At 27.1% G+C, this 21156-nt stretch overlaps 1 protein-coding gene across 1 annotated transcript; it reads right to left on the bottom strand.

The window, feature by feature from the left end:
• Positions 1–663: 663 nt before the first annotated feature.
• LOC136980171 (coiled-coil domain-containing protein 77-like) lies at positions 664–20265 on the bottom strand. Its single transcript, XM_067276222.1, has 12 exons — positions 20131–20265; positions 19521–19743; positions 15802–15939; positions 14301–14487; positions 14061–14131; positions 11109–11257; positions 10355–11039; positions 8484–8564; positions 7888–7953; positions 4640–4765; positions 3610–3762; positions 664–973 (listed from the first exon to the last, which is right to left on the bottom strand). Exons 1-12 carry the CDS (start codon positions 20154–20156, stop codon positions 824–826), a joined length of 2055 nt encoding a protein of 684 aa, XP_067132323.1. The 5' UTR covers positions 20157–20265; the 3' UTR covers positions 664–823.
• Positions 20266–21156: the final 891 nt, after the last annotated feature.

Genomic DNA, 21156 nt, shown 5'->3' on the forward strand with positions numbered 1-21156 from the left:
TAAAATTATTGAACTTTGTTTTGTCAGTATTAATAAAAGGATTTATGCAGTTGGCTTGTGCACACTTTAGATAAACTTTTGCATGAGTATCATAATCATTTATCGGTAGCAACTAGTAATCTGATTTATCGCTTACCTGAAATGAAATATTTCTGACAAACTCGTGTATTCACATTCACTTTATCTGTATTGAAATTTTTCTGGTTAATTCTTGACAGCCGTGTAGCTTGCCTTCGTTGCGAAAGCTCCTCGGTTTGGGGTCCTCAATGATGAATAATGCCAGGAATTTTGAAAAACGATGTTCCTTTGTTTGTGAATGAACTAGCGTTGCACCAAATTACGTAACAATCCACCAGTGATATTTGCAACAAATGCAACACGAAAACTCCAGCTGAAATGCTCGTAAACAGAAATAAAACAAACAAACCACAAAATTGCCACCGAACAATTGTGCATGCTCATGATGTCATTTGGATGTCAACTTGAAACTGCTCTATCTCATGATCAGATTCTATAATGAATAAATATGCTCCATTGATGAAAGGTATTCTAATAAAGTAAGATAAAGTTTCATTATCTTCAAGTGAATGTCTCTATAGCGATATACACAAATCTTAAAAAAAATAATAATAATAAATATTAAAAACAATTAATGAATTTAAACAGTATGTATTAAATATTTTATTATTCAATATTTGCATTTCTTTTTAAATATACAATGATCTATATAAATATCTAAATTCAAAATTATCATTTTACAAAATTACTTGTCATCTTGTATTTTTAATAAATCTATTAATTGTATTCTTCTAAACATTTTAAATTATATTTTTTTCAATTCGTTCTCTAATGCGTAAAGTTTACGTTTCAATCCTCTTAGATTGTCCGCTATCTGCACCGAACGAACCGTGGAAGAGTGCACGTCTTTTAGAAGATTCATATCGTTTTGATTGCTTTCGACTTGAATTATCGTCTAAAAAATACAAATAACAGTAAAAATAAATTCGTATAAATACACTAGCCTTTCAAATAACTGTCAATTAATTCATTATTAATATGATTTAATTTCCTTTAAAAATTAAAATTTGTATTTAATATCCAATGTAGAAAGACTGCAAAAATTTTGATTTTATTTCATTTAATACAGGTTGACTGTCATTAATCTAACATAATTGGGACCTGTAAGGTGCTGGATATCAGATGGTTAGGTTAGAACCCAACAGCTAACCATCTTAATCTTACTTTTAAAATATCCTGTAAATCAGTACAAGTTGGTTGATAAAGAATAAAAAAACATTAAATGAAAATTCTTATCGAATTGTCATATATCTAGCAACATTGAGAACCCCAAAATAATAGCAGCAGGTGTGACAACACAGGAAATTTGAAATTATACTAGACAAAATTAGCAACAGAACCAGATTACTGATCTGTAATTCATTATATTTTATATGAATGTATTTGGTTAATCAGACATTTTTTAACAGAAAATAGTCTACAAATAATAATCAAGTTTTGAGTTTAAAATAAAATAATTTATTTATATTTAACCTTAAAAACAAGATAATTTGTTTCAAGATTAAACTTAATATACAGAATCTGTATAATTGTAAATATTTTTGTCTAAATATTTTTCTGTTTAAAAATTTCGAAACAAATTTAATTATATGCAAAGTTATTTTGTAATTTTTATACTCAATTTTACTGACAGATTATGTAATATATTTAATACAGAAGTTACATGAAAGCATAAAGTCTTGTATCAAATTTATTATGACTTACTAATATATATTCAAGTAGGCAAGCACCATTATTTTATGCAATAACCTATGGGTTGTGTTTAAAATTCAATTTGAAAGTGAATACAAGTTATAAATGGCATGGACTATCTGTCAATTTTAACTTGCAATTAAGAACTTTTTGCAGGATTCCCATGTCCTAGAATCCTGGAAAAATTTGGAAATTTCAAGAAATCATTCCCAATTCCTGAAAAGTTCGACTTTTCCTAAAGCTACAATGTTCCTTTTGCAGAAATCAGAAATTAAAGTCATGCCTGCTATTGATGCTATTGGAATGATATCAGGATTTCAAGTAGAGAATACAGTTGGGGTGATAGAAAATTATTTCATAGTCATATCTTGTATGCAATTCCCTCTCCTTTATGAAAATTGTTTATAAATTAAATATCAATGGATATCTAAAAAAAGATTTCTAATGTAGCATTACACTTATGTTTCATGCAATGTTTGCATATTCTGCCATAATGACTCATTAAAACTCGGGATCATTTCACAGAAAGATGTTGACTATCAACTTTCTCATTTTTACATATGACTACATTTTTTTTAAGTCTAGATACTTTTTCTGCCTCAAGAAATACAAAAACTTTTCGTTTTCTCTTTATTTTGTGTGAGAACAGAACTTAAATTTATTTCCATTTTTAGTCATTATTTTGCTATATCAATTATCCAAATTAATTAGTTTAATGGTCAATACAATCAGATGAGTGGGAGGCTCACCGAAAAGGCTGTAGAGAGAACAATAGTTTCACGCAACCGTACCGATTAAATCACAATGCCGGTTCTGCATAAAACAGATGCAAATACCTATTTAAAGTATTTTGGCTACTGTCATTTTAATCATAGAAATTCTACAATCTAAAAAATGCCTTCATGAAAGCATTCAAAGCACTTTTATACTTACAAATGTTTCACAAAGATTATTTCTCGATTATCGACCCCATTTTGTATTGTAAATAAGATGTCGTGGCTAATAAAGTTCAAGGAGTCGAAATGTATTTGATAAAAATTTTTCCGAGATAATTGTCGGATCGCACTTTAAAAATGACACCGACTATTCAAACAAAACCTAATTTAAAATATCTTTTCTTTCGTTCAAATAATAATTATTATTTTGTAAATTAATTAGCAATTTCATTTTGCAGTTAAAATTTTTCCTAAAAAATTCTTATCACATTATAATTTCGCAATGTATTTATAGTTCAAACAGTAGACAGATAACATGCAAAAAATATAGATATATCTCTATATCTATTCGAGGTTTTGGATGCATTTTATATTCATTAAAGATCTATTGTTTTTTCACAAAAAAATGCTGAATGTTGTGAAGACCACCCCCAAACCCCACAATATTTAGTACTATAACTCAATATACGCAAAATCTATAATTTACGTTCCATTAAATAATAATTGATTTCATTCTTTGATAAATAGGTATCTATGGTATAATGATATAAACTTAAAAATTTACATTTTCTTTCCGATTCATCTTACGAAAGAAATAAAACAAGATTTTAATAAGTGATTCAAGCATTGTATAATAAATCTTATAACTCTTTTGAAAACATATTTCGGCACCATTTCAACAAAGTTATATATTGATTATTGAATATGATTATTATTTTGTGCGCTTTAAAGTTATTTAAATATAGTATTTAGAATTAAATATTGAAATAAGTGTTAAATATGTAAAAAGCAATTTAAAATATCTGCTTATAAAGTATTAACGAAAACAAATAGAAATATATTTTTATGAAATATTTAAAATATTGTTAGCAGTGGAAAGAAAAAAATAAATATATATTGATACCTTTAACAGTTGTTTCTCAATATTAACAAGCTTCGTCTTTAGAATTTTTATATCATTTTTGAAGCCTTCGATATCTAACCTGTGGTTTCGTGTAAGTTGTTGATAATTAGATTTCTTCAGTTCTAACTGTTCCTCTAGTTTACTACATTTATCCTATTTTTATTAATGATAAATAAATATTTAATTATAATTACCAATGTAAAATTCAAAATATAAAATCTATTATAAAATAATATTTTAATTACTTTAAAATTTATTTCATAGAGAATTAACAAGTTTATTAATCAAGCAAATTAAGGCTATAACTACGAAAAAAGAAAAAATCGGTAAGTCGAGAGAAGACCACAACATCCGTAAGAATGAGATGTACGGTGCATAACGGCACCAAGAGCCCGAATGGGGGCACGGGTCACAATGATTTCAATAGAATCAGAGTTACTGGACGAGTTAGACATTGAAATGCTAATAAACCAATTTGCAAACAAAAGGCAAGCAAAGTAAAGTTCGTTAATTAACAAATTATTTAGTTAATTTATTATTTTCCTCTATTCTGTATACATAACTTGTAGTTTTCTTAAAAAGTGTGAATTTGACTATTTCTTTTATGTTTTATATTAACTGTTTTGTAGAAACAATTGTATTTTTTATTATCGGTGTCATTTTAAAAAGTTCAGGGTTTATGTTTGCATGGTTTGGAGCAATTCTGCATATAGATAAAAGGTATACCAATAAGTAATATTTCATGATAAAAGTTGCATAGTCTCCTATGAAACAGGGCAAGGAGCAATATAATTTTATTTTTAGGAAGCTCTTTTAAAAGGATAAAAATTAAAAAAAGAAGGTTTGCATTAGTCAAGTTATTCTCAAGCTAGTAACATTTTACAAGAGAAGTTAAATATTTTATTTCTGACGTATTTATAATTGCATTATATATGCAGTTATAAATTAATGCCATCATACGAATTATCCAATAAAAAATAAAGGGAAAAGAGTACGACCTGAATGATATCAGATAAGATAATTTACTTACTTTGTAAAACTGCACAGCCGACATATGCATTTCTTTTATTCTTTCCAATTCTTCCTTGAGAAAAATATTTTCGGATTTATATTCTTCGGATATTCTGAATAATTCATTGAAGTCTCGATTTGAAGTCTTAAAGAAACAATTTAATTTAGTTACATTATTTTTTTCTTTCAATTTAATCTCACTTTTAAAAACTTATTTAAACGGTAAACAATTGTAAACTTTAAAAGAATATGAATTTAACTAGACGAACGACAGTTCATTACACACTTTTAATTTATTATTATGTTATTTTTGCAAAATAAATTTAAATTTGTAAGTTTTTAAATATACAATAGAATTTGCTTATTGTAATCAGAATTTTGGTTTTAGTTATTATCTTTGAGTAAATAAAAATTTTTAAGCTGAACATGTGATAATATGCAATTTCAACGGCACTCGAGTATAGTAAAACGTTCCTCGTGCGACGATCTTTGGATATGCAATTTTCGGCCACGTAAGTGAGGTGGGATTATGAAAAAATTGACGAGACACACAGAAGTATCATACTGAATCCTGTTAAAAGTTTAGTACAGATTATAAAAGTAAACAATAAATAAATAATAATACTCCACATATTTTGCAATATATTATACAAGATAATGTATTAACACTAAATAGTGTATCAAAACACAGGGTATGGTATATACATATGGTGAATGCAAGATGTTTTCAATAGGATTCATTCAAGTACAGTACAGTACTAAATGGTATTGTTTAGCACCCAGACACGATCAATATCACAACAGAATGTTTATAAAATAGAAATAAAGTAAATATTGTATTCATTTTAAGAGAAAAATTATTAAATAGAAATCACTACATATGCAAAAGTGTCCAGGTGTCAGAAAGAAATGTTAATAATTAAACCAGCATTTACATCAGACATTTATATTTTTTTCCACTGAGTGTTGCAAATGATGTAGACAGATCATTGACGATTTCCATAGTTGTATTTTTGCAAAATACAAATCAGATTTTGTCTAAAAATATTGAACAAATATATAATTTGTCTTTATTCTTACTAAATTCTTGAGATAAATTTAATTTTTTGATTATAAGTGAATAATTATTTTATTTGATCATCATCTATTGGAGGGATAAAGCAAGCTGTAGCGACTATAGCGACAAAACTCAATTCATTTAAAGCACTTTAAACAGTATGTTAAATTTTGGAATTTAGGGTTTTCTTGTTTTATTGAACACATAAACAAGAATAAATGTCACTTTTGGATGCTCCTATCTTGGCCACTTAAGTGAGGTGGCCACAAACATGGACACTATTATTATTATTGATACATTTATATTATGGATATATTAATACATATTTATATTAAAACTTATGCAGTTTTACAGGGAAATTTCAGTGGTAGCCACATAAGTGAGGTTTTACTGTATCTGTATCAGTCTTAATTTTAGACATTAATTATTTTAATTGTTATTTGCTCAAAGTAGAGTAGTTTAAATTTCTGACATTTATTTCAGTTATTTGCTGAATGATTTATTAATTATAATTTTTAATTAATAGTAAATCTTCTTATTATACCTTTAATTATTTCGACACGTCCTTTAAATGTCAGTTAATAAAACCAGTTTCTACTAATTGTGGTTTTATTTACATGCTGTTGTAAAACTATTACTACCGATACAGGCATGTTCCAAAGTGATTAGAACAAGCAGATTCTACTATATTTTGAAAATCCTCAAGAAGTCTTATATTGAAATAGTTAAATGATAACTATTTATAGTTATAATTTTGCTATAAGTCAAAATTTAAAGAAAACTGTATGTATCCTTGTGTCAGTGTAACAAGTCTTAATGCTATAATACATATTATGTTAACTAATTAAACAAGAAGCAAATTAGGAAAAAAAAGGAAACTTAACATATAATTGAAATCACATTATGTAAATAAATGATAAACTAAAAAAAAAAAAAAAAAGAAAACAATAGCAGCAATATTAACCCTGAAAAAAGTCCATAAAATCAGTTAAACAACTATTTTTACCTTTATTACATATGGCTTCCTCATGTTACAACATATTCAAATAGAAAATTAAGACAGTTTTAGAATAAAATATAAGTTCAACTATCTAAATTAATTTGACTATTTATAAATTACTGGATAAAAAACACAAAACCTAAATTTTAGATGTAAAAAAAAACAGCCGACAATACAAATATAGACATTTCTAAACTTAAATTCAAACAAATATAATGAAACCTCTATATCCTATAATAAATAAGCGTATACATTCTATTTATACATTGGTAAATACTCTAGTCAATTACTTAAAGAAGAAACTCTCAAAGACAAGAAATGAAACGCAATTTCAAAATCAATATGTTTTTGATTTCAGTTTCGGCATTTATTTAGACTAACAGATTTCGGTAATTTGAAGTTTTTTCGCATAACTTCCTAAAGCGGAAAACATTCGTCTGCTTATTCCGATTTTACTTTTCCAGCAGTTACGTATACAAAATAGGGGAAAGTATTGGAATTGTGTTAAATGTAACCTTCTGGGTTTTTTTTGCAAATCACATTTTGATACCCCAGAACCCAAAAATGCCAAAAAATGGGGAAAAAATTCTATGGATGCGTGTGTATTGGTGTCTATATCATTTGATATCTCAGGATTAAGAAACAAAATTTGGCATGGTAATTCATATATAAGAGGCAACAATAATATTTTTGTGGTTAAAGGTAAAGGAGATGGAGGGGGTCACGTGTCATATCTTGAGAGAGACTGAACTTAATGACTAAGATTTTACTTGTTATTAGCATTTACAATTTTTTATAAAACTTATTACAACCCTCAAAGTTAAGTTTTTTGTAATTTTATAATAGTTAATAATATAAAAAGGTTTTTATAACAGAATCACATATAAGACGGATCCACACACAATTTTATTTATTATGGTTAATAATGTAAAAGTTGTATTTTTAAATAAAATTTCTTAACAGCCAGGAAAGTTATGCAACTCATTACTGAATTTTTGTTAATTATTAAGTATCAATAATCAATTTATTACTAATAAAAATTATATATAAGAAATACTTAACCTCAGAAAATTCGATATTATTTTTTGTTGACTTAGCTGTACTTGTCAAAGGAATGTACTGTTTAAAAATTCTTAAATTAAGGTTTTTTTTTTTTAAAAATTTGAGTAATAAGTCTATATATTTCTAAATACGTAGAACAATATCTAACCTTAGAAATCCTAGCACTTTTTGTACTTCTACTTTGACTTGCCGAAGAATCGGGTTGTTTTGATAACTATTAAAAACAAAAATTAAACTTAATAATTGTAAATTTTGATTAAAAAATATTTATTACATAGAAACACAATTAATACTTTATAAAAAGCATCTTTTCCGTCGGATTAATATTTATATCTACTCTATAATATTAAAAAGAATTCCCAAATGTCAATAAACAAATATCTATTTAGACATAAAATATTATATTTCATTTATTTATTGAATTCACTCAATATATTGAGTGATTTGTTAGTAATAAAACGCATTAGTTGAATCACTTAATTTTAGTAATGAACTCATTCATTCACATGAAAAAATACTTCAAAACTATACTCATAATACCTTCTTTTAAGAATTAAAAAAAATTTCGTTTTTTATCTTTGTAAAATTTCACTTGTATGTAATTATTTAACTAGACTGAAAGAAAGGTATTTATTAAATTCACATAATTTCAATACTTTTTACTCAGTACAGCTTTAACTAATTGATTTATTTTCATTACATCGTCATCATCATTAAGAAAATAATAATTTATCATTTTTATACCTTTATTTCCCGACTATTTTTCTCTTTTTCGGATATTTTGGATACTTTCTTAGTTGCGGAGGAGTCGGTGTCTTTAGATAACTTAAAATGAAAAAGTCAAATCGTGACATTTATTAGAAACTTATTATAACAATTCTTTGTTATTAATATATAAAAGTCCATATTCAACATAGCATCAATAGATAAAATATAATTTCATTTTACAGTGATACTTCGGTTTTCGTTGATAATTAGTCCAAAAACAATAGACGAAATCCGAAACTGATGAAAACCTACGCAATTATTTCCACATGAATCAATGTAAATCCAATTAACTCGTTCTAGACAGTCCAAAATACATACCAATAAAACATTTTATAGAGAATTAATATAGTGTTAAATACTAAAAGCAATAAGAAATTAATATAAAAAAAACTAATCTAAAGGAAAGCAATGGAATTGTTTGGCTAGATGCATGGGGTAATGTCTTGTCTTGTAGAAGTTAATTGGACATGAGCTTCTAGCCTATATCACCCCATGGTAAAGTGTGACGTAATTGTCATGTAATAGTAGTTGTATGCGTTTATGATGGCTGTATAATGCCTTCTGGGAGGTCCGTTTAAGGGTAACTGATCCCTATTCGGGCATTACCGATGTGGCGAAAACCTGGAAAACTTCACGTGACCAGCCTGTCCTGATGAAGCACGAACCCACGACCGAATGCCCAGTGTTCAGGGAACAGAAGCATTGGCCAATGGTGGGCTGTCACGGGGTAATGCTCACAGAAGAAGAAATAACGCCACACTGAACTGAAAAACACGTGGGTTGCCCTTTGTTTTCACAAAATTAGCAGCGAGGTAACTTGGGCACACTGACGAAATCCAAGACAAATTTTTCGCAAAAAAATCAACAGAAACCGAAACCGACGATAACCAAAGTCAACGAAAACTGAGGTATTACTGTATTTAAACGAATATTTCCTTAAAATTACAATGTAAAATGCTATAAATTTTGTTAAGTAAAATTCTCAGTGAATGGTAATTTTATGTTCAAAATTAAAATGAAGAAATTTGTTGCATCTCTTGATAAAGTCAGATGTTTTTCAATAATAGGGATGGGGAATGGTGGGGTAGTCTCACCCCACCGTACAGTGACTTTACAAATACACATCATGATTAAATTCTATATTTGATTACATTTGTAGAGTTATTTGGGATTTGAGGATGATGGGGTGGGACAACCCACTAAGACACCATTAAAATGAATTTTCATCAAACTTAGGTATGTCTTGAAAGTTTCAGCCTTCTATCTTCATTAGAAGTGGATGAAACTTAAGTTGTAAGATTTGTGGACAATACAAAGCAAGTGAATTTTAAAAGCATTTAATTGAAAATAGGTGGTCATCAATTTTTATCTATGAATATATGATGAAACCAATTTAAATTTATCAAAGAGTTTTATTAAAGAATAAAAATTTCAAAGCAATGCACATTTCTGACATAACTAAAAATTTGTTATTACGCAAAAGTTAGTGTTTCGACAAAATTTTTAAATTCCGATTTAAATTTTGATAGGAAATATAAGATATATTTCTTAATGGTTAAATTTTTTAGTTATTATGCGAATTCTATGGAGCATACTTCTGGATATTTAAGCTACGAACTTATGGATCATGACATTTCAATATTAAAAAAGAGTTTTTAATATAAAATTATCAAAATCTATCATTATAATATTACAACACAAATAAATTAATATATAATAAAATATAAATGTACTGTATATAGATAATGTGTTCAATATTACTTTTATCTCTTCAATTTTTTAATAAAAATTACTTTTCTATTTACTATGTTTAATATTATTTAATTAAATAAAATTATATTGCTTACCTGTCTTTTTATAGTATCCATTGAAGATTTTTTAATTTGTATATCACTGTTTTCTTGGCTATCCTGTTCTAAGGAAGTAAATGCTTTTGAAATATTATTTAAATATTCTTTAATAGATACCAAACTTTCTTTTTGGTCATTCTGAAGCTTAAGCATTTTAATCTCTTGTTCAGAATTTTTCCTATTAACAGTTTTTGCTCCCTCACTAATATCATTAATCTGTTCTATTAATGATGTCAAATTCTTTTTTAATTGTTCACAATACTTTTGAAATATATGATTTTTACAAAGACTAAGTGTTTTGTTACTGAGATCCAAGCTATTGTTACAGAGTTCCTTTTGTAATTCTACCTGTTCGATACACTTTATAAGCTGTTCTTTAATAATTTTCATTTCTTCGAGGAGAGGAATCGTAAACTGATTTAGAATTTCTTTTAATTTGTTAATTTCATCTAATAAATAAGTTTGTTGATTATGTCCTTGTAATTCATGTTTTACAGCTGACAATTCTTCCATAAGAGAAGCTTTTTCTCTTTGTTTTTTAATATTTATTTTAATGTTATTAATTTCATCAATTAACTGCGCTCTCTCAAGGGACCAATCCGTCTCGGTATTCCAAACTGACTTCCTGAAGTTGACATAATCACGTGTCGTTAGTTGTAATAATTCGGTTGTTTGTTTCAATCTATATTTCAAAATTATTATTAATTAAAATAAGAATATATAATAACATAATACAACACAAACCACAGACCTATCAGTAAGATATTTAATATGTTCAGAATCTCTCAATCTTTGAACTTCCGCTTCTTGTTTTATAATATTACAATCGTTTGTTAGTGCATCTACTTGTTCGTGAAAAAGAGCTTCTCTTTCTTCTAATTGTACTCTAAGAGCTTCAATCTGAATGAAAATGAAATTAATAATGTAATTTGTATAAGTATAAAATAAATTTTGTTAAAAAATGGTATTAAAACATATAATTCAAAAAGTACAGTCAAATCTTGATATAGTACTCTCCTAACTAGTACTGCCCTGAAAGTACCAATGAATATTTGCAAACACAATCATCAATCATTAAAAAGAGAATCCTTCGGTTGAGCCGAATTCTTCACAAGAGCCGAAGAATTCTCTTTTTAATATATATGGGGATAATTGTGTTTGCAAGAGCTGTACAATTTTGTATTGTAAATGACATATCAACAAATTATGTGGCTTACAGATTTTATGTCTGTTAATTTAATTAAAATTTGTGTGTAGATCTCATTATTATATATAAATCTTAATGTTTGCAGTCTTTCAATTTAGCACCGTACTCGATTTAGTGCCAGTTTCAGAGACAAACAAATGATGGCACTAAATCAGAGTTTGACTGTATGTTTAAACCTCTTTCATTGAGTAATAGCTCCATGGAATATGTTGTTATATTAATTAGGATTAAAGATATCCTAATAGCATTAAATGATAGATGATAGGATCTTAAAACTCAAAAATTATATAACTATTCTTCATAATTTATTTTAGATCCAAAAATATTCATTAATTAAAAAAATTACAATAAAGATGCATTCTTTCAAAAATTTTGTGAAACTAGTCAATAAAATGTCATTTCTGTATATTTCAATAGAAATTATTATTTTATTTAAAAATAATCTGTGTAAAAGTGTCTTTCTTGACATTAAGAGGTGATATTTTAATTTACTATTTGGTTATTCATCATCATAATTTTTACTTTTATTTTTAAAAACCACACCAAAATAAAATATGAAAAGTTATAAATCATTACAATTTACAACTTATACTGTAACATAATTATTGTTTTAGATTATCAACTCATAATTTGAAGAAAATTCATTAAATCAGCACATGCTTTAAGGTTTAGAGGTAAAAATTTAAATAATACTTGAGTTATATAAAATACATATGTACAGAAGAATCTACTTATTGTAATCAAAGATAGTATTATAGTATATAAGTGGTTAAATTGTTTTTATCTTCACGACTAGATGCATAGATAGACACGGGGCATTTCTACGTCTTTATTCGGAATATCCTATAGGCCGATATGTGTTTTGGGCATAAGCCCCTCATCTGTTGGCATGACTTCCGGGATTTCTTGTGATTGTTGACACGTATACACCAATCACAAGAAATCCCGGAAGTCATGCCGACAGATGAGGGGCTTATGCCCGAAACGCATATCGGCCTATAGGATATTCCGAATAAAGATGATGTAAAATTGCCCTGTGTCTATCTATGCACCTAGTTGTAAAGATAAAAACAGATAAAAGAAGACACGGTCTCAGAATACATAACACTTTAAATATTGAATGTGTAATATTTTCATTATTTTTTGTTCGCAATACATCAGTAGTTTAAATTTCTGCTTTTTTTTTTCAATTATATATTAGCTGTTAAAGATGGTATTGCAAACAACAGCAGGCAGACAAACTTGGATGAATTACTATTAATTAATTATTTTTAACATATCTTTTTAATGTCAGAGTTAACAAAAACCAGAATTTCCACTAAATGTAGTTTTATTTATTTACTCCACTTAATATTATCAGTTAGTTATTATTGTTCTCAGTATAGGCAAGTTCCAAAGTAATTATAGTTAACAGATGCTATTATATCTGTACATAGAATTTTTTCCAATATTACATTCATCATTTTTGATAAATATTCTTACAGAATATTAAGCCAAATATTGAAATTCCTACAGGAAATCAAAATTACTAGCTTAGAAATTAAAATGTTGATATTCTTTTGTTCTATACATACACTCTGATAACACATTTTTTGAGCATTATCCTCGGATGTTGTTTCTATACTTAATTTTCAGACTGTAGATAAATGAAGTATTATTTGCGTAAACTCAATTGATTCTTTTCAAAACAGAAAAGAAACCATTTTTTGCCAAGACAATGAAAGAATAGATATTTCTTTATCTGATAAAAATTACAGCAGTTTAGTTGGATATTAGCATATTTACCAGATCTTACACTTTATATCTTTATTTGTTTTGATTCTTACAAAATTATCCTAATTGAATATGTCAAAATTCGTGTGTGCAGCTTATTCGACAAACTTTTATAGTAATGGAATTTATAAAATTATTCAAAAAGATGGTAAAAAGTTATAGAAAAAGATGGTACATACATCATTAAATACTGATAGTTTTATATATCTTATAAAAAAAAACTAACATCTTTTTATTAATTACAAAAAAATTCAAACAAAAGTATTACCAAGTTCGCTATTTAGATCCATGCACCATTTCGGAAATCACTCTTTTGCTAAAAAATATTTTGTAATTTGTTGCTTTTATCAATTACCGATTGATATGAAAATTTCTCTTAATTTAAATCTAAAAACAAAAATCTATATAATTGACATTCAGTAACAAACTAATTTACAAGAAAATACATTTGTTAATACAGATATTAAAATGTACCTTAAAAATGTTTTATAGATTTTTCCCAAAGAACTGACAAAAAGAATTTCATTTATTTGATGTACCAGTACAGTGCGCGCGCTGTATATAATAACATATAAATTTTCATTCAAACGTTATAACTGAACAGAATTTAAATGATCATGTTTGCCTGTTATGAGTTTTACTGATATTGCCTAAATTCTATTTGTTTTTTTTAATTAGAACTTCTTTAGATAAAAAGTTAATTATAATAAAACAAGAAAGTACCTCATATTTCATGCTCTCACTATGATTTAATTTCTGTTCTTTGAATTTGGAGGGAGCAGTTGGCAAATCCCCTTAAAAACATAAAAAACTTTTAAAAACATTGATAATTCTTTCAACTTGTATGTATACATAAATACATAACTAATCACCTAAAGATATTATATAATATATAATATACAAGAAATAGTTTACAACAAACACACTATTTTTACTATTAAAAAATTTAGTTTGCTTACTCACTTTCTGCAACAGTTTTCTTCTTTGTCCATGATGTGATTGGCTCAGGATGAGGATGAGTTTCTGGTTCATCAATATAAAACTTCTTAATTTCTTTTAAATTTACATAAGAACTTTTATAACTTTCAGGAATCTGTTCACAAATTTGTAATAGGTACTGAATTCTTTTATGATCTTCTAATTCACGTACCTTTGAAATTTTTATATACAAAGTAAAAGAAAAATTTAATATGAAGTAGAGCAATTTATAACTTTTTATAATAACTGAAATTGAAAAAAATTTAAGTAATTATATAATGGATGACAATATATCAACAGTCTAAATTATACAGACAATTTTACTTAATAAATTGTTCACCAGTATAATTATAATTAATTATAACAACATATTTTAATTGTATAATACTGTATAATCTAATATTTGGTCAAAGACAGCCGAATGGCCAGGTGATTACAGTGGTAGCTTACCACTCTGGGGACCCAGATCAAATTTGGATGGGTCAAAAACCCCAGGAATTTTTCAGGGATGGCCTGTCTAGATATGTCAGTCATTGTCCCTCACTATCCAGTCATCCCGCTGTAGACATGGCTGAATCCATAATGGGCTTGCCAAAAAGATGGCTTAGTACCCACAGGGAGAGAGAGTTAAAAAAAAAAAAATATATGTATCTGGTCAAAAAGTAATATTTTCTAAATTTCATATATTATAGATTTATATTATATCATATAATCAAGTTTAATTATTATAGATTTAAATTTGATAATCAATCTTTACTAGTACTTGGAAATATGCATATTTTTACAATGACATTTTACAAAATATCTTTTATCAGATGCTATTTCTCAAACTTCATAGTTTAATTTATCAAATTTGAATTTGACGATGAAGAAATTGTTCCTGAAATTCCTTTCCTTGCATATATGTTGGAGTATCTGCATGAAATTAGAAGGTTTGGGAAGCAGAAAAGATGGTAAAACCTGAGCATGTCGTAGCCATAGCATGCAAGATAATTACAAGACATCAAAAAGATGGCAAACAAAAATTACTGATTTTTAAAATCAAATTTGTTAAAAAGTCTTCATGTAAAACCACATCCTTACTAAATGTATCCAAGATAATTCTGAAGTTAATACTCTATCCAGTGTACATGTTAATAAGCCTTGCTGTAATCAAAATTAGTTACAATATAAAAATAATTTTGTTGATACCTCTGTAATCTACCACCCCGTATCTACCCAAAATTCTGAGTGAATTAGGGAGGGTCGACTGTATTTGATTAGATATGATTTTTAACGTATTTGTCGATTTACACTTCATTTTATATTTTGTATGATAAATGTAATTAATATGTTTTCAGTAAACAACACTGATTAATAAAGAATGAAGAATATATTCTATGTATCATTTTTCATAGTGTTTCATCATAATTACATATCATTCATATTTACTACTATATTTAAAAATAAACATTCAAACAAAAAGTTTTATATATGTATATATTACCTTTAATCTATCATTTTCTGTATATAATTGAAGAACATGCTCTCTTTCTTGGAATAAGGATAACTGAATATCACTTAGAGCTTTCTGTAGTTGCAAAATTTCATCATTTTTGGCCTGTATTTCCTTTTCTAATTTAAGCTAATATATGATAATTATATTATTTACAATAAAATAAATATTTATGATAAATTATAGACAAACATTAAATAATTATTATAAATTAACTTATAGTAATATCTAAACATTAAAATTTTAAAATAAATTAAAAACAATTTATCATCATTAAGTATTACTAATAAAATTATTTATATTATAATTAATTGTGAGTATAATTATTTCAATTTTATTAAAAATCAGTGAATATTAATATCACTATATTAATTCAAACTGGCAAAGTTAAAAATGATAATAAATATAAATAAACTGATAATAATTTTGAATTTATATTGAATATTTAATTCATTATTTACTATAAACAGATAATAAGCAGCATTATTATAATTTATAATTTTCATAAAAAATTTTAATAAATGCTATTGTAATTAAGTTCAACTACCTTCCCCGTGGCAATAAATTTACACGCACCCCATTTGTGGTAATTATAAACAGTATGAAAACTGGACTTGTTTTCATTTAAAACAAAACTCATTTAATAAATAAAGTGCTTTACTTGAGCTTGGATTAACAAAAAATGTGGCTTGATCACTGTTACAGTGATGAAGCCACATTTTTTGTTAATTTACCTCAAATAAAGCACTTTTTTGTTAATCCATTCAAATATATATGGAGATGCCTGTAACAGGCATCTCCATATATATTTGAAAGTACTACTGAAAAATTTTACTTGCATCCAGCGTTCGACAAACGCCACTCAGTTAAGCATATAAATTTTTTCTGCTCTGTATATTGCTCAGTCAGCAGTATGCAAATGAAGGAAACTATAAAATCTTGTTTAGTCTCTGCATTGTTCAAAATGTGAAGAATGGAAAAATAGAAGCTAGCACTGAAATACACTGTCAAATCGTCCAGAAATAACAAAGTTGAACAGGTATACAGTAGATTGCTCAGGAATTGTGTTTGAAAGAGTTTTCAGTCAGAATGTTCCTTAGTCACTATGAAGAAACTGGCTCTATTGTAATGACAGATCATCAAGGACTATTGTCAGGAAAGATCAAAGTTTGCATCAGCTTGTCATGAAATATTGAGCTGGTACATTTGTGAAACCTGCAAAAGTGTGAAGCTAATGAATAGGCCGATCTGTATCTCGACAAACTGCTAGCAACAGATTATAAGACATCAGTTACTATTCGTACAAGAATAAGCAAAAGTTATGTCGATGCCAGTTGAAAAAGAAGTGGTTTTCATGGGCTAGAGACCACCTGTGTTGGATGGAAACACAATGGCAGAAGATGATTTGGTCTAACAGGTTGCCCTTTCCAGTCCTACATGAAAATATCAGACATAGAGTCATCAGCTGGCCAAATGAAAGACTCACCCAAAAGTGTCTGAAGCAGGAAATTTCCACGGTTCAAGTGTAGAGATGTTTTGGGTATTCTGGCATTGGTAATTTGGGACCATATGATGGAATGGTCAATGCAAAATGCTACCAAGCAATTTTGCAAACGAATTTACTGCCTTCCATAGCTTATCTTTATCCGCAGGGAGATGTGATCTTCCAGCAAGATTTTGCCAAGCTGCATACTGTGTACTCCACTAATGCTTGGCTAGTCCAAATTCACCCAGTCTAAACCCAATTAAGGATTTTTGGCACGTCCTCAAGAAAGAGGTGCAAAAATGCAAGCCCAAAAAAAGATCAGATGAAGACAATTCTTCAGTAAGCATGAACTAACATTCCATAAGATCTGTGTTGTGCCTACATCACATCAATGCCTAGGTGAGTTGCTGATGTGTACACTGCAAAGGGAGGACCAAGAAATGGTAATTGTATGTTAATGCTGTATGCAGATAAATTTATTGCCTGTGATTTTTGGAAGAGTAATACTTTCAGTAATATGATGAAAAAGAGAAAGATCCAGAATTTTTAGCATTTACATTAACCAGAATTTAAAACTACCAGGATTCCAATTAGCAAGGTCCTACTTTATTAAATACTTGTGTTTATTTTGCCACAAAAAATGTGTAGCATATTTATCATTATTATAAACATATTGTATATTGTTTCTTGCAAAAGTAATATGACTAAGTATAGTGTAGAAAAATAATGATCAAAATTGACTTTAAAATGCAATTATTAAAAATCACAGATAATTTATGTAAAAAATATAGTAGAACCTCGGTTATCCGGACCTCTATTATCTGGATTTTCATTATTAAAAAAGATTACATATCAGAATTCAGCAAAAAATGTGAATCCAGAATTGATAAGCAAAAATGGTTAAAAAGAGCTGATTTTATAACAGCTGAAGTACTTAGGCTGGAGGAAAAAAATAAACCGATTGTCAATTACCAAAGACTAGTTTCTAAAATGGTAGAATGTTGTGTCATGCGACGTAATCACGCGTTCAAATTGAAAACTAAAAATCAATGGTTTGACATCTCTTGTTATCACCACAAACTTAAAAAGCAAAAAGATCTTAAAATTTTTAGGAAATATAATACTCCTGAAGCATTATCAAACTATGTGAAAAGCAAAAAAATATACACAAACTTAATTAAGGCAAAAAAGAAACTTTACGTGATCAATATTAACAAAAAATTAATAGAATCAAGAGACACGAGAACTTTTTGGAAACAACAGTAATGACATTTATGGGCTATACAATATTGTCAATAGGTTATTGAGACAATATATTGATTGTTAATTAAGCATTAAGGCTAACTAATAAATTGAAAAAGGCATATAATGTTAAAGAAGAACTATAATTGTAGATTATAATATCCTAAAATATGTATAATTAACCCCCTTGTAACAGGCTAATGCCTACTAAGTTAATAAACTTAATTCAATTCAATTCAATTCAATTATCTGGATTTTCGATTATCCGGATTGTTCAAAATAAACAAAAATTGTACGAATTTGCTGATTTTCACTTGGCAAACTGCGACACTGTTGTACGTACGTGATGGAATGCATAGAACAAAATTTTGAAAAGACCATTAGTAAATTCCAGTAATACAGTAGAAAGTGGTATAGCAGACATTGTGGAAGCAATAGCACAAATTTCAATATGTGCTGAATGTGACGAAGAAGATGTAACCGAGTGGTTAAATTGCGATGCAAACGATCCTGGATTCCAAATTTTGAATGATGAGGAAATAATTAAAGAAATATTTGCCTCAGATGAACAAGATCGAGAAGACGAAGAAGAGATTTGCGAAGTAAGAGATATTGGTCCTACACATTCTGAAGCTTTTCAGTGCTTAGATGTCGCCATGAAGTGGTTTGAGAGCTAAGAAGAGCAGCTTCAAAAAGAACAGCTAGCTTTAAACAAAAATCGATAATTGAATTTCTTAATAAAAAATAATTTAATATTGAAGCTGTATATAAATCTAAACAAATAAAAATTATTCATACTGTATGTACAGTACATGTCTTTCACTGTCAATTATTTTTTTTCTTTCGATTATCCGGATTTTTTCTTATCCGGACTACCTTCATCCCCAATTAGTCCGGATAATAGAGGTTCTACTGTATATATTCTTTAAATAATAATCATTAAAATATTAATAAATTATTAAAATTAAATATCATTAAATACCTCATTTTCATACAGTTTATTATGTTGATCTAATCTTTTAATAATTTCATTCCACTCATCTTCAAATTTTGAAATCTTATCATGATAATAGGTAAGCAATTCTTTGCTTGGTTGAAGTTCAGCTAATTGTTCACTGACAGAAGGAGTATTTAAAGTTTGAGTTATATCAAATCTTTTTGGTGAAGTTTTGCTATTGAAGTTGAATTCTTCTGATGTTTTGTTCCTATAAATAGAAATGTTGATGTATAATTACTTAATAGTTTATTAATGAAGTAATTTAGCATTATGTTTAATTTTAGTAGTCTAAAAAAACTTTATTAATATATATAAAATATTAAAAATTTAAACACTTTAATAATAATAACAGAAACAAATAACAAAAATACTTTTAAATAAAATTTATATAATTTATTATCGTTAACAAATTCATTTATTCTGATTTCCATTATCATTATTATTATTAATAAGAAATAATAAATTTATCAAATGTTTATAATTTATAGGAAGGAAATTATATATCACGTTACACGTGTTACACGTGCAAATATTATTTCAATTTAACTTAATAGTACACGTGTTAAACGACAGTTTCAATAAACGAATACAATACCTAAAATCATAATCGAATGTTGCCATATTACTTTTAAAATATGTAAATGCAATTATTTTTCTTCTGTCATTTTGTATTTCCCTCCATTTTGTATTTAAAGTTCGAAACTAAATATTTACCCAAACGACTTCTACCCTTGTTGTTTACTACTAAAAAAAAAAAAAAAAAACCTCTAGATTCTACAATAAATCGATTTTTTTCTTTTATTACTATTTTTACGTGCATTTTATTTAATATTTTTTTCATATTAAATAGAAAAAAATTTAAAATAAATTTAAAATTGTTTCTTTCTAAAAAGAAATTAAAAAAAAAATTTGAATAAAACGAGGCTGAATTTATCACAAATTACACTTGATATGTATTGTGATATTTTAAAATAAATAAATAATTAATTTTTACTGATTTTTATTTCAAATTAATAATCTATTATTTTACGTTAAATATTTATTCTGCATTTGTAATTGGTTTATTTATGGTTTTAAAAAAACTTCGAAGTAGTGTTGACGTCACAAGAAACGATTTCAGTAGGATTTAATTAACCGAAAATGGACTATCGAAAATTCTTGTCATCATCAACAGCCGTTAAATCTTCAGTGGCTATGTGAATAGACTTCCAGAAAATCAATTCTTATTGTATATAAAATGCTTTCTCTGCTATTCAAATTAAAATGCTAATTTCTTTTTGCCCAATGGGAAATTTAATATTTAACAGTTTATCCTTCCTATTTGGGAAGTTATTAGAATCGTTTTGCATAAAAATATGTTCATTTGTAAGAATAAACGTTCTTCATGAATTCATGAACTTCGAAATGTAAAAAGATAAAATAAAATATCGAGACGAAAACAAATTTGTGTGAAATGTTATTTAAAATTAAAATTTGAATTTCGAAAATGGAATAATATTATTTAAAAAATACGTAAATTGCTATACTAATATTAAGAATAAAGCTTTATTTATAAGGTTGATCTTCATAACTGCTACTAGCTTGCTGTTTTAATTTGGTAAACACTAGTTTGTGTTCTTGG

Source organism: Centruroides vittatus, unplaced genomic scaffold (genome assembly GCF_030686945.1).
Source record: "Centruroides vittatus isolate TY-2023 unplaced genomic scaffold, ASM3068694v2 contig_680, whole genome shotgun sequence".
NCBI classification, from domain to species: Eukaryota; Metazoa; Arthropoda; class Arachnida; order Scorpiones; family Buthidae; genus Centruroides; species Centruroides vittatus.

Coding starts and splice junctions, on each gene's coding strand:
- LOC136980171 (XM_067276222.1), bottom strand. CDS start 20,156: ATGGCAACATTCGATTATGATTTTAG. Junction 11,258..14,060: donor GTGAGAGCATGAAATATGAG/GTACTTTCTTGT, acceptor ATTTTCATTCAG/ATTGAAGCTCTTAGAGTACA. Junction 974..3,609: donor TTGAGAAACAACTGTTAAAG/GTATCAATATAT, acceptor TGTATTTTTTAG/ACGATAATTCAAGTCGAAAG.